The sequence below is a fragment of the Thalassophryne amazonica genome, chromosome 4 (genome assembly GCF_902500255.1).
Source record: "Thalassophryne amazonica chromosome 4, fThaAma1.1, whole genome shotgun sequence".
Classification (NCBI taxonomy): Eukaryota; Metazoa; Chordata; class Actinopteri; order Batrachoidiformes; family Batrachoididae; genus Thalassophryne; species Thalassophryne amazonica.
This window is the reverse complement of record NC_047106.1, coordinates 100,000,577-100,014,867: the sequence shown is the minus strand read 5'-3', so window position 1 is coordinate 100,014,867 and position 14,291 is coordinate 100,000,577. Positions and strand designations below refer to the sequence as shown.

The 14,291-nt window shown below is 39.7% G+C and overlaps 1 protein-coding gene across 3 annotated transcripts in view; it reads left to right on the top strand.

The window, feature by feature from the left end:
• The first annotated feature begins 264 nt into the window (after positions 1-264).
• c2cd3 (C2 domain containing 3 centriole elongation regulator) overlaps positions 265-14,291 on the top strand; it is a 105,145-nt gene continuing 91,118 nt past the window's right edge. For 2 of the 3 annotated variants that reach the window (XM_034168347.1, XM_034168346.1), the window contains exons 1-3: positions 265-440; positions 10,279-10,545; positions 10,628-10,785. In XM_034168347.1, the coding sequence (XP_034024238.1) occupies positions 389-440; positions 10,279-10,545; positions 10,628-10,785 (477 nt within the window). In that variant the 5' untranslated portion in view covers positions 265-388. Of the gene's footprint in view, positions 441-10,278; positions 10,546-10,627; positions 10,786-14,291 lie in introns of those variants that run through there. The other variant, XM_034168348.1, reaches the window with a different exon arrangement.

The window sequence follows — 14,291 nt, the reverse complement described above, 5'->3', positions numbered from 1 at the left end:
ATCTGTTCCATAAAACAGGAATACCAGGTTGTATATAACAGGTTGTAGTACGTTTTCTTTGAGGACATTACTGGGGCATGGAGCCTCCCAAAAGGAGAGAGCGAATTTGGTGGTTTGTTTTTTAAAAAACTGTGGCTTGTATTGGAAAATATAGGGGTGCTGTGTCTATCTCATTGACATTTAATAGGTGTTCTGTGTCGTATGACCTGAGGGGGGCAGCAATGCACTGACCGTGCCTAGCCTGCCGACAACCAAGAAGAAGAAGAAGGAGTTTGCGCGCTGCAGTTTGTGTATGTAAACGATGTTTCTGTCACCTGTGAAACCGTGGATACCGTCCTTTTACATTTGAGTGTTGTGTTATTCAAGTATTATTTGTCGAAGTAGAGAAATGAAGAGCAAAACACCGAGGTCTGTCAACGCAGGAAGCGGCAGAAAGAAAGGTAAAATATTGCTAACTTAGCCTGTTGGTGTTAGCTGTCACAGTTAGTTTGTAATATCATTCGCATCCTTTGTTTTTGTTGATACAATTTTTTATTAATGTTTAAATCCGCGTTGTATGTTAACTAGTTGATGTTTTCAAATATCGCTGTAGTTGGACGAACTCTATAAAATTCAATCGAAAATCACAGATGGGGTCTTCAATGGTTAGTCTTCAATTCTCTTCAAAGTTATGAATGATATAAATCATGATTTATATAATCGTTTACCCGTGTGCCATAGTTACAGTACCACAGTTTTACTGTGTATGCCCAAGCACCAACCACTGATAGGAGACAATTTCAGCACAAATGACTGTAATAGGCTGTTTTGACTTTGATGACATCTGTGACAAAAAACAAGTATGACGATAATGTTAAATGATGAAATGCTATATGTCTGATATAGTTTGGTTTGTATTTTGTGAAACTCTCAAAAGTTAATATTCCCCAAAGTGTGTGTCTATATATATATATATATAATTGTGCAACAACATAACCTTGTAAATATATTTATAGTAGTCAAGTATACTTTGAAGGAAGTGGCTATTCGTACGTAGCCGTATTAATAACATTCATACATAATGCAGCCTTATAGTTATGGTGAGGATTAGTGGTAGTGGTTAAGGTAGTTTAGGAATCTATGTGTCAATAGTAAATACATGTACAAGTATGTGGTCTCATGATCACTTGATCTATATTGGCCACTGACAGAAACGCTACGTACCAATAGACGTTCACTATACAAATACGGCTATGTATGAATAGCCACTGCCAAATTAAAATACACTAAAATCATGGAAATCAGATTTTAAAAAGAAAATTAAAATTGCACCATATATGTAAACTGATTCTAAATATTTCCATACATGCATAAGTACTAAGATGGAAACTAATGGCCCAGTCACACAGTGCTTAACGAAGGGCAATGAAGCCCTGATGAAACAAGAAATCTGGACTTTCGTTGGCAGTTTCGTTCCTGCAGCTGGCACTTCGTCCAGATTTTTAAACTATTGAAAAATTTTGAACGAAGGGCAATGAAAACCTCCATTCTTCCTTGTTTTGTTTAGCTGTCGTTCTTGACATTTTTTTAATCATTTGTTTAGTTTTTGTAACGTTATTGTTTAGTTTGACTTCGTTCGACCGGCTGAATATTTTCACACAGTGCAGAAGCCGGTTTGTGAGCGCTGAGGCTGTTGCTGCATTCATGTACTGTCGGAAATTACAGGGCAAACTCAGCCTGCTTGCTTGGATTTTTTTTTATCTGGGTGGGAAGTCAGCTTCAATGGGCTCAGGCACCTTATATAGGCCAGAATTTATCTTTTGTGTGGATACAATTAATTATTTTGCCACAAGCAACTGCTGAATTTGAAACAACAAAAACGTTGTGTAATTTATGATGGTACAAGATTGCAGCACCAGCAGCTCCTGCATGCGCTTATTTTTTTATTAAATATAACAATATGAGTGTAGAAATGACAATCCAGCACTTATGTACATGTGGCAACAGGTAGATGATTCAAATGATTATATAAAGAGCTGTTCTGGAAGGCAGAATTCACGTTGTGGATCAGCTGCAGCTGGTGGAATAACCGTACATGAGTCAATGCGCGTTCACACGCACTGATCAATTTACTGCTCTGATATATTTAATCATCTTTACACTTATATTTGTTCCGTTTTGACAGTTTTCTGTTATAAATCAATATATTTGGCTTAGAACATAATACAGTGATACAGCAGTGACCACGGAACACCAGAGATTTTTGTTTTGTTTTTTAAATTGGAGCCAGACGGAACATGCGCCGTGTTGACAGACAGTGAGGATTCTGATGATGAAGGAGATGATCCCTCTTTTGTTTTGGACGAGGAACCAGAGCAGGTGGGTCCACCGACGTGCACACAGATCTCCACATCTTCTGTTTGCAGTTTCTCCAGGACTCAGGCACTATGATCTCTGTCCCAGTGCTGAGTCCTGGAACTCAGAGATGCAGACACACACTGCTCCAACTGTGGCTCCAGGCGCGTTCCATTTAAAGCGTTGAGGTCGTTAGCTTCGATTTTGTTAAGTTCCTCTTTCATCCCTTTTGCGCTCTTGCTTCGCATGATATTCAGTGATAAAGCTCTTTCGTCCACCTTTTCTCAACGAATTGTGACTTTTTGTACTTTTTCCCTTCGTTCAGGAATCGTGTGCCGTGTGACTGGGCCATAACCAACAGCAAAGAAAGCTAGTATATTAAACAACAACTTCTTATCAATTTTCACAAGAATACAGGCTACTTTCAGAACTAAAACTGATCTTCAAGGAATCACGACCACTTTTGTAGGTTTTCACACCAGAGGCTACATATCTGTTTCTTACTTTCCATGATTACTAATTGTGTACTTATTAATTTGAGGAAATTAAAAAAACAAAATGTACCGTAATTTCAGTGAAGTTGGGACGTTGTGTAAAATGTAAATAAAAACAGAATACAATGATTTGCAAATCCTCCTCAACCTATATTCAATTGAATACACCACAAAGACAAGATTTTTAATAAAAGAGAAAAGAAACAAACATCCACCAACACTAGTTTCCAGTTCCACAAAATTTTACTTTGGAAAAAAAAAAATTCTAGGTCAAAGTCCTGTTAGAAGTGGTTTTTCATAAGCTAAATTAGATGTGATCAAACGTCAGGAGTACGTGTTTAGTTAATGCACTGTTGTCAGGTTTTTTTTTTTTTTTTCTTCAACTTTTTCGGTTTCTGAATTCTTTTTCAGGTAATTTTCACAGAACATTGGTTACACAATTTGTCATTGATTTTTGGCACTTGATTTCCAGCTGATAACTGGAAGATAGACAAACAGGCATAAAATTGGAACCTCCATGCAGTTTTGGTGGTGTAGCTAAATAAATCCATAACAGATAAATGAGAGTGAATGAAGGACTTTTGATTGAGATAGAATTCAAAATGTACACCAAATGTATGGGGTTATTATTGGAGCAAAAGTATTTGCAAATGTGTATTTCAATCCATAAATGTTTAACCTGATCCATAAGTGTGTGTGTGTGTGTGTGTGTGTGTGTGTGTGTGTGTGTGTGTGTGTGTGTGTGTGTGTGTGTGTGTGTGTGTGTGTGTGTGTGTGTGTGTGTGTGTAAAACCAGATCCAGAAATGTGTGGATCTTTGAGGGTGTGTGTGTTTGTTTGTTTATTTATTTATTTATTTTCTTGTATTTCGGAGATTAGGAACATGGATAGATCATCTTGTGTCTTTTTAATTTTAAAACACAAGAATAAAAATGGTAATAATAAGAGAAGCAGCTTACATGTCAAGATCAGTGTAAGTCGCAAAGAACAGAGGATGTCTCATTTTGGGGATAAACTTTTTTTCTGTTGAAGAACGTTTGGAAAAAGGTCTTATTTGATTTAAAACGGGGAGAACAACTCCTGAACGTGCACTTTTCAGTCTGGGGGCCCTGTGCACCTCCCTTGAGGAATTTCATTCATCCGGGAACACCTTAAAGGAAAACTCACAATGTGTTCGATCACAGTGTGCTATCATCAGCTATCCTCGCCCCCTTCAGACTTCCAACTCTCGTAATTACGAGATCAGGGTTTTTTTTTTTAATTTATTTTGTTATCCAGCGAATGCAGTGCTCTTCCGTAGGATATAGTACTATTATGTAGACATTTTCTAATTATTACCATTTTTATTCTTGTGTTTACTTAAAATTAAAAGACACAAGAAGATCCATCCATGTTCCTGGTATCCAAAACACAGGAAAAAAACACATAACTGTAGCGGTGACTGATATCAGAATTCTCGGCTTCGCCTCGTTGAATGGTATGTTCCAGCTTTCACTTCATGAAATATTCGTACCATTGAACTGATAAACATTTTTTATTTGTGTAATGTGCAATATCCACTGCCGCTGAAGTATCCACTGTTTTGTACGTTTCTCTTTTTTATATATGTGATCTCTTTTGCTACTACATTCTTATAATTTTTTTTTCTTTTTTAATTTGCACTCAGGGACATACCGCTTTCATATGGTTAAATTTTGTGTTTATTTATCTTTTCTTCTCCAGACCTTTCAAGTCAGCACGTGGTTTATATTTGCACTGAAAGACTTTCACCTGAACTTTCATGGTACTGGTTACAATGACGATAAAGAATCTGTATCTGTATATAAAAATTTATGCACTCCAGGCTGTTTACAAACAAACAGAAAACCAAAGGAACAAACGGGCGAAAACATGACCTCCTCCAACTTTGTTGGCGGAGGTAACAAATACATTTAACAAAAATATAAATGTAACACTTTTGTTTTTGCTCCCATTTATTATGAGCTGAACTCAAAGATCTAAACCATTTTCTATATACACACAAAAAACTATTTTTCACAAATCTGTGTAAATCTGTGTTATTGAGCACTTCTCCATGCCGAGATAAGCCTTCCCAACTCATAGGTGTGGCATATCAAGATGCTGATTAGACAGCATGATTATTGCACAGGTGTACCTTAGGCGTATCAGGCTGATAAGATAACTGCCCTGGCCGGTAATCGGTTGACTTTTACTAGAAATGTTCATAGACATGGTTTAACATGGGCGCAAAACCTCCGTTTGTATACACATTTCCGTCAAAATCTGTTTCCGTGTTCCGTTTATATCGTCATGTACAAACACTAACTTAAAAAATATATATATTTTATGGCTTTATTGTAACACGAAATGCACTCCTCTCAAAATGTGACCCTGTGGAGTGAATCAAATGCACCCCTCTTCTGTGGTTTAACAGCAGCCGGCTTCCTTATTGTTGCATTGCTGCCACCTTCTGCATCAGTCCGTTATAGTAGTATAGATGGCATCCTACAGCCAGAATGACTTGCCACAATGCACTCAAACCTACAGAGGCCCCTTTACCCTGTTATGGGAACAAATTCTGCAAGTTTCATGAAAATCGGAGGAAGTTGCCATGTTTGGCCTCTTTGTGAAGTAGTCCACCAAAAACGGTGCAAAAAGGGTCAATAACAAAACCAGCCACTAAACTCTCTTTACCTCTGAAACAAGAGATGCTGAGTGACAATATGAGCCATATTTCATCACTTTGACTTGGGGCATGTGGAGAAATCACTTAGTGAAAAAGTGGTAATTTCGCATTTTGGCAGCAAAAAGCACCCCCTGTACTTGTGCATCCAAAGTCAGCTGTCAAAACTTTCATCAAAATCAAAGTAATAGGTCCTAATCTATCATTACATGCATAAAAGACCTTGGCTGACTAAGGGCGCAGACCACACCACCCATGTGAAAATGTGCACAATTACATAAAACAGCAATTTGCAGCACCGCCTGTGGCCTGCGCCCTGAGTCAGCCGCCAAAATTTTCAGGTTTTTGGAGAGTCCATACCCGATACACTGACACTACTAAAAATCTATTTGGCTCACTCAGGGCGCACGGAAATATGAGCATTTGAAATGTGGAACTGTGGAAATGTGGAATTTTTTATCCTTTTATAGGATAAAAAATAAATATGATTTTTGTTCCTTTCTAACATATAGTTACCCATAAAATTTTTTGGGGGAATCTAATGGAGTCAAAAACCACCTTCTAATAGATACCTGCCTGATTCTTATAAAATTGGGCTCTTAATTAAATTTTTAAACTATTGCATCAGTTTTAAATGACTTACAAGTGGCAAAAGACTTTTCATTGACAAAGCAGACAATTATTAAAAGCAGAAAGGGTGCAACTATTGATTTGTTTTATAAGACGTACTTAGAATTTGATAAACAATGAAAGCAGAATTAAGTCAGTTAATGCAGAGAGTCAGTCCATTTGTGGAAACTTATTACAGACAATACATACAAAATAGTAAATAAATTTTAATGAAATCAAGACTTGAGCCATATTTTGTTCCGGTATAAGAGTCAAATACCACTGTGTTTTAAACCAAGAAAAACTGACCAAAGTGCTGTCAGAATGCACTAATGGTGGCACTCGGCCCTCCACACACACAAAATGTTCAGTCAAAAATTTTTCAGTTGCTTGCACCATGGTTTAAGCACAATCTGTGTTACGACTGTATGATAAATGAGGTCTCTGCAGTACTACATACAAATATGGTGTCCATGCATCCTTTTACATTGAGGATGATTCCAGAAGTGAATGTTTTCCTGTATGAGACGGGACTTGGTAAACTAGTTTTACAGTACATACAGAAAATTTTACATCCAGTTTTTCTATTTCAGCTGATGTGTGTTTTTAACATTTTTACGGCAATCAGAATTTGTTATATTAGCTACCAAATGTGTGAATGTAAACAAAGTATTGACACATTTTCAGTTATCTTTTAACTTTATCATGACAAAGTTCAGGCATCCTTTGCATAAATTAGATTTTTTTTTTTTTTTTTTTTTTTTTTTGATGGCATGTGTGGTTGTTCTGTTTCCAGCCATAGATGATGGAGTTTTTTTCCTCAATCTCTCATTAAAAACAATGGAGCATCCGGTTTACCGTCTGCCACTTACAGCTAAACAGTAAATGTTTAATTTCAGAGAGCTTGTCATTTGCCAAGGCAGCCCAAAATAATGGAAATTCTGGCTACATGTCATCTGCAGACCCCACATTGGGAAGCCCTGAATATGCAGTCACGCAGCCACAGAAAGTTGAGGAAGAAGTGTTTGCTACAGACTGTGTACATGTTTATATTTTACAGCTTAAGTGCTGTAAAACAATTAACAATTTTAAGTGAAGACTGTTACATTCTTTTTTTAGTACTTACTGGAAGGTTCTCTCTGCAGCCAGAAAAATTGTGCAGTGAAACCCCCATGATGGAGCTAATTTAAAAGCTCTGGATGACGCTGTTACAGTGAAGAGCAAAGTCTGCTCTAAACCATACCAGCAGACTTTACATGCCATACATTTGCCGTCCCCATGACACTACATGTATATAAAATCTATGTCCTTTTTATATTCATTGCATTTTTTTTTCCCTGTAGAGAGACGGCATTACATTAAACCCTGACTTCAAATGAACACCTATAGGGAATGTGTATTTACAACCCCTGGCAATAATTATGGAATCACCGGCCTCGGAGGATGTTCATTCAGTTGTTTAATTTTGTAGAAAAAAAGCAGATCACAGACATGACACAAAACTAAAGTCATTTCAAATGGCAACTTTCTGGCTTTAAGAAACACTATAAGAAATCAGGAAAAAAAAATTGTGGCAGTCAGTAACTGTTACTTTTTTAGACCAAGCAGAGGGGAAAAAATATGGACTCACTCAATTCTGAGGAATAAATTATGAAATCACCCTGTAAATTTTCATCCCCAAAACTAACACCTGCATCAAATCAGATCTGCTCGTTAGTCTGCATCTAAAAAGGAGTGATCACACCTTGGAGAGCTGTTGCACCAAGTGGACTGACATGAATCATGGCTCCAACACGAGAGATGTCAATTGAAACAAAGGAGAGGATTATCAAACTCTTAAAAGAGGGTAAATCATCACGCAATGTTGCAAAAGTTGTTGGTTGTTCACAGTCAGCTGTGTCTAAACTCTGGACCAAATACAAACAACATGGGAAGGTTGTTAAAGGCAAAGGTTGTTAAAGGCAACATACTGGTAGACCAAGGAAGACATCAAAGCGTCAAGACAGAAAACTTAAAGCAATATGTCTCAAAAATCGGAAATGCACAACAAAACAAATGTGGAACAAATGGGAGGAAACTAGAGTCAACGTCTGTGACCGAACTGTAAGAACCCGCCTAAAGGAAATGGGATTTACATACAGAAAAGCTAAATGAAAGCCATCATTAACAAACAGAAAAAAACAAGGTTACAATGGGCTAAGGAAAAGCAATCGTGGACTGTGGATGACTGGATGAAAGTCATATTCAGTGATGAATCTCAAATCTGCATTGGGCAAGGTGATGATGCTGGAAATTTGTTTGGTGCCATTCCAATGAGATTTATAAAGATGACTGCCTGAAGAAAACATGTAAATTTCCACAGTCATTGATGATATGGGGCTGCATGTCAGGTAAAGGCACTGGGGAGATGGCTGTCATTACATCATCAATAAATGCACAAGTTTACGTTGATATTTTGGACACTTATCCCATCAATTGAAAGGATGTTTGGGGATGATGAAATTATTTTTCAAGATGATAATGCATCTTGCCATAGAGCAAAACTGTGAAAACATTCCTTGCAAAAAGACATAGGGTCAATGTCATGGCCTGCAATAGTCCGGATCTTAATCCAATTGAAAATCTTTGGTGGAAATTGAAGAAAATGGTCCATGACAAGGCTCCAACCTGCAAAGCTGATCTGGCAACAGCAATCAGAGAAAGTTGGAGCCAGATTGATGAAGAGTACTGTTTGTCACTCATTAAGTCCATGCCTCAGAGACTGCAAGCTGTTATAAAAGCCAGAGGTGGTGCAACAAACTACTAGTGATGTGTTGGAGCGTTCTTTTGTTTTTCATGATTCCATAATTTTTTCCTCAGAATTGAGTGATTCCATATTTTTTTCCATCTGCTTGGTCTAAAAAAGTAACCGTTACTGACTGCCACAATTTTTTTCCTGATTTCTTGAAGTGTTTCTTAAAGCCAGAAAGTTGCCATTTGAAATGACTTTAGTTTTGTCATGTCTGTGATCTGCTTTTTTTCTACAAAATTAAACAACTGAATGACCATCCTCCGAGGCCGGTGATTCCATAATTTTTGCCAGGGGTTGTATGCATCTGTTGCTGATTTGTGTCTGTGAGCAGTTAGGCCAATATAAAGCTTACTCCTGCAGCACACTTCATTCATATTAATCCTGTTTTGTATGGAGCCAATGGTTTCTAGATAAGCTCAGATGCATTCTGAGCATCCAGAACAGTAATTTTAATGTTTTGAGAAGACCATAAGGTGGACACCATTTGACTTATACAATTTGAAACTGTGGATATACGAGTACGTAAGTAAAGTAAAGTAAAAATAAAGTACATAAGTACTTTATTCTGAGAATAGCCAGCATGATTTTTATTAACATCGTGGTAAATAAGGTAACACCACATGTGTAGAACTTAAAAGAATGATAGGTGAGTTCTCATTAAAAAACAACTGCAATGTAGTAAAATGTATTCATAAATATGAAAGAGCAGGCTCTTAATAATTATTAACTATCGCATACTGTATTTTTTTTCCTCAAGATTTGCTTTTGCATAAGTTTGAAAAAACAACAGATCATGAGTTTAGGATAAATTACTTATCATGAATTTAATTTTCAAAATGGCACTAATGACAACACTTATACTGAACATAATTTCACTTGCATAGGCTGATTTTGGAGATCAAGCAATAATTGCAGATGGGCTTTCTGAGGTCCCAGATAGCTTTTCTGATTTCCTTTTCTAACTTTCAGAATTTAGTAAATTAGCATATGGTTCATTGATACTAATGTGTAGACACTAGTCCCTAGAGGAAACTATTTTTGGTTTCATATCTGGGCAAATGCAGTCCCAGAAAATTCCAAATGTGACAAACAAGAAACAGGTGTTGTAACAAGTCAATGCTGCTAAACATACAAACTGCAGAAACAGATACTATTCTGACATGGTTTTTGCACATAAGACTGACATAGTTTGTACATAAGACTGGCATAGCATGTTTCAAGTACACACATATATGTCAGAACTTGGGGGGACATACCATATTCTGTCCCCCCTGGTTGAAAAGGTGGGGACATGTCCCCCTGTCCCCCACCAAATTGCGCCTATGTTTGTGTGTTGAATACGATTTAAAAAAAATTTTGTCTTTGCAGTACCCAGTGAGGTGTCCCCATCCACCAGCCTCCCACCTCTGGTCGAGGGCCATTTGAGATGCTTCCTACGGGTGACAGTCAGCAAGGTGGAATGGACAGTTCACAAGCCTCCGACTGCAGTATTCGTGAGGTTGCGTTGGTGGGGAGAATCATCAGACGGGACAGACTTTTTTCCAAGAGAAGGATTGCGCGTGTCGCAGAAGATTGTGAAGACCGTGCTCGCTTCCCCATCGCTGTGGCTCAAAGCAGTTCACTCATATCTTGCAGGTAGCTGAGAGAGGTTATTATGTTTGACGTTGCTGTGCTGCAAATCTTTTCTTTATTTAATCTGTAACAAATGTATTGCCAGATATGGGCTCATTGTTCTTGGAAGTTCGAACCAAACTGGATCATTTGCTGATTGCACGGGCTCAGGTTGCTGGCATCTCCCGTCTCTCTGTGTCACATCCTATTAGTGGATTTTATGCCCTTGTATCTCCAACTTCTGAAAGGTTTGGAGACCTACAGGTAAGATGGAAATTTGTGTTGTATCACCCATTACCACTGTTAGGTGCAAGACATTACTGCAATTACATTATATTTGTAACTCCGTAAAGTAACACGTAACTGTTCTAAGTTCATCACACAGCAGTTCCGAAGAGATGCTAAATTCCAGTTCCTAAGACAAAGATGGCTGAATTCCTCTGAATGCAGCGTGAACTCAACTGGCTACCAGTTTTGTTTACTCTCACAACAACACACCAGAATTGGTGAAGAAAGAGTGAAACTCTTAAGCCTCCTTCACACCGGGCCTTCGCAACGTTGCGTACCTAGCGCTTTTCCATCTGCGTCAGATGCTTAAAGCACTTTACACATCAATGGCTCACATTCATTCCGATGTCAGGCTGCTGCCATACAAGACTCTCACTACAAACCGGGAGCAACTAGGGGATTAAGGACCTTGCCCAAGAGCTCTTATGGTGCGTTTACACATAGGCAAGACGCGTACGAATGTTCATATTTGTGTCATTCTTGGCACATTCGGACATTCTTAACGTGACCTTAACGCATCTGAATAGGTTTCTTAATAGTGCGTGTTGGCTGTGTGATATTCGTGATTTTCGTGGAGCATGTTTTTGGCTGCCAAAAAAATCTTCCACGAATGTCACGCCACCCTCATTTCACCTCATGTGAGCGTGTTGATCTGTCTTGATTAGTGATGATCCTTAATAGAGCGTGACAGCGTTCTTCTCTGACGTGCGCACAATTAAACCCTGCTGCACCGCATTCAGTTTCATTGCTGCAGTATGCTGAAGGAGGACAATGACGCCAAGTTGGCTAAAAGTTTCGTTCCAATGCTCCTCAGTATGTTCCTGCAGGTGTTCCACCTGCTGCATGTGCCTGATGTTTGGGAAAACGAGCGAGACGAGAGCCATGTGGAGCCACACATCTGGTTCGCTCCATCTCCTCGTCCTCCTCTGCGCCACTCCATAGCACAGAGCCCAACAAAGCATGCAGTCACAAAGTTCTTCTGCTGTGGAGCAAACTAGAGCGATCTGAATTGTTCAGCAGCTGATGGATGAATATGGGTGTGTCTGTGGAGACAATTCATCTCATTCACAACGTGACGGAACTTAAAGATGCGTTGTTACGCTCGATTGCGCGCAGCAGTGCACAACAACGTGGAAACTTATTATTGACCATGCGTAATGGTTCCTGATAATTCTCTAGCAACACGTGCCATTTAATCGTAACGCGTGGTAACAGGTTGCAGCAGTTCCTGAGGAGACCTGATGCCTCTGCCCTGAATCATCACATTTGTGATCAGCGGCCAAGAATGTATACTTCGTGGCATTCATGACTTGTCGTTGTTATGTGTAAACGCACCTTTAGTCATTTTTCCGTTCAGGCTGGGATTTGAACCGAGGATCCTCTGGTCTCAAGCCCAGTGCTTAACCACTAGACCATCACTTCACTATATACTGATAAAAAACCTAAAAGGATTTTTCGCCGGACTGGCATAGGGTGGTGTACAATTGCGGACGCTTGGTGTACGGTAGTGCAGTGTTGTGTCGACTTGGGTGGAACACTGTGGAATGGTGCTCTGTGCTGGAAGTTTAATTTTTTTGCGTTCATTTTGCGGACCCCTTTGTGTCCCTCAGTGTATTGCCATGTAGGGCTGCATAAGCTCTGTGTCGTCTGTACGGTGCATTACGCAACTGTACGTTGACCTGGTGTGAAAGGTGCTTTAGCATTTTATCTCTTGATGTCCATTCCGATGGAATATTCAGGGTTTCAATGAAGAATAGATCAGATAAAGTGGAGGCAAAACATGTGGATGAAAGAGCTTTCATTATTTTCCTGCTGGGTCTTACACACTTAAGTCAAACACACACACACCATTACAGGCAATGTATATTTGCCTGTACATTTACAAGGGTTTTTCTAGAAGAATCTACTATGAGGGTGATTGCTGTGGCGAGGGAGCAGAGCAACCAAGCATGCAGCATTTAAAAAAAAAAAAAACAAAAAACATTAAATTGAAGCATTTATAAACTGTCTGATGGCCTATCTACCCCGATTGGAATCTTTTTGGAGTAATTATGCCATTTCTAATGATCAGACACATTGTCATGTGGTGTTGTTGTGATATTTTCTGGGGGAAAAGATTGTTTTTAATAATAATTCAAGACGAGTAATAATTACTTTCATCTGTTGTAAGAGCCATGACTTCATTATTTTGTTCTATTTCATATCAATTGATGTTATGATTGCAAAACAAAGTCTGCATGAAGGACTTCAAATGTGTTTTGTCTTTTAAACAAGTATTTCCACTTAGTTTGTCCACCTCTTATAGTTCTGCTGGACAAACTTTAGTTCATTAAATATTATATTTGTAAGACATCAGCATTACAAAAACAAATGTTGAGCAATTGTTTTGATTAAAATGATTGCCATTTGGCCTATGTCTAAAACAGGTTAACCCGGGCAGCGCCGGGTACCCCAGCTAGTATTGTCATAAATAAAGCAGGAAATGGGGAGTGAAGCAATTTGCTAACCGGCAGTGAGAAGACACAGACAAAACAGATATGTTATTTTTTTAAAAAGTTATTTTTTTTCAATGTTTTGAATCAATTTTTAATTATTAAGGATAAAAAAGTCCACGCACAGCTTGGGCTCTGGTACCCAACTCCTGGAGAGGGGCTGGACGCTTCATTTTTCTGGCGTCGCCCATGGGGGAGGCAGAGAGCTGGGGTTCGCGTCCCTACGCCTTCAGGTCGGGGACAGGTCTCTCACCGTTGTCTCGGCCTACGGGCCGAGCAGCAGTGCAGAGTACCCGACCTTCCTGGAGTCCCTGGGAGGGGTAATAGATAGCGCTCCGACTGGGGACTCTATTGTTCTCCTGCGGGATTTCAACACCCACATGGTCGGCGACAGTGAGACGTGGAGGGGGTGATCGGGAAGCACGGCCTCCCCGATCTGAACCCGAGTGGTGTTCAGTTGTTGGACTTCTGTGCTAGTCACAGTTTGTCCATCACGAACACCATGTTCGAGCACAAGGGTGTCCATAAGTGCACATGGCACCAGGACACCCTGAGCCGGAGGTCGATGATCAACTTTGTAGTCGTATCATCTGAGCTTCGGCCACGTGTCTCGGACACTCGAGTGAAGAGAGGGGCAGAGCTGTCGACTGATCACCACCTGGTGGTGAGTTGGATCCGCTGGGAGGGTAGGAAGTCGGTCAGACCTGGCAGGCCCAAACGTATCGTGAGGGTCTGCTGGGAACGACTGGCGGAACCCTCTGTCAGCGATGTCTTCAACTCCCACCTCCGGGAGAGCTTCTCCCAGATCCCGGGGGAGGTTGGAGACATGGAGTCCGAGTGGACCATGTTCTCTACCTCCATTGTCGATGCGGCTGCTCGTAGCTGTGGTCGCAAGGTCTCTGGTGCCTGTCGTGGCGGCAATCCCCGAACCCGGTGGTGGACAACCGGAAGTAAGGGATGCCGTCAAGCTGAAGGAGGAGTCCTACTTAT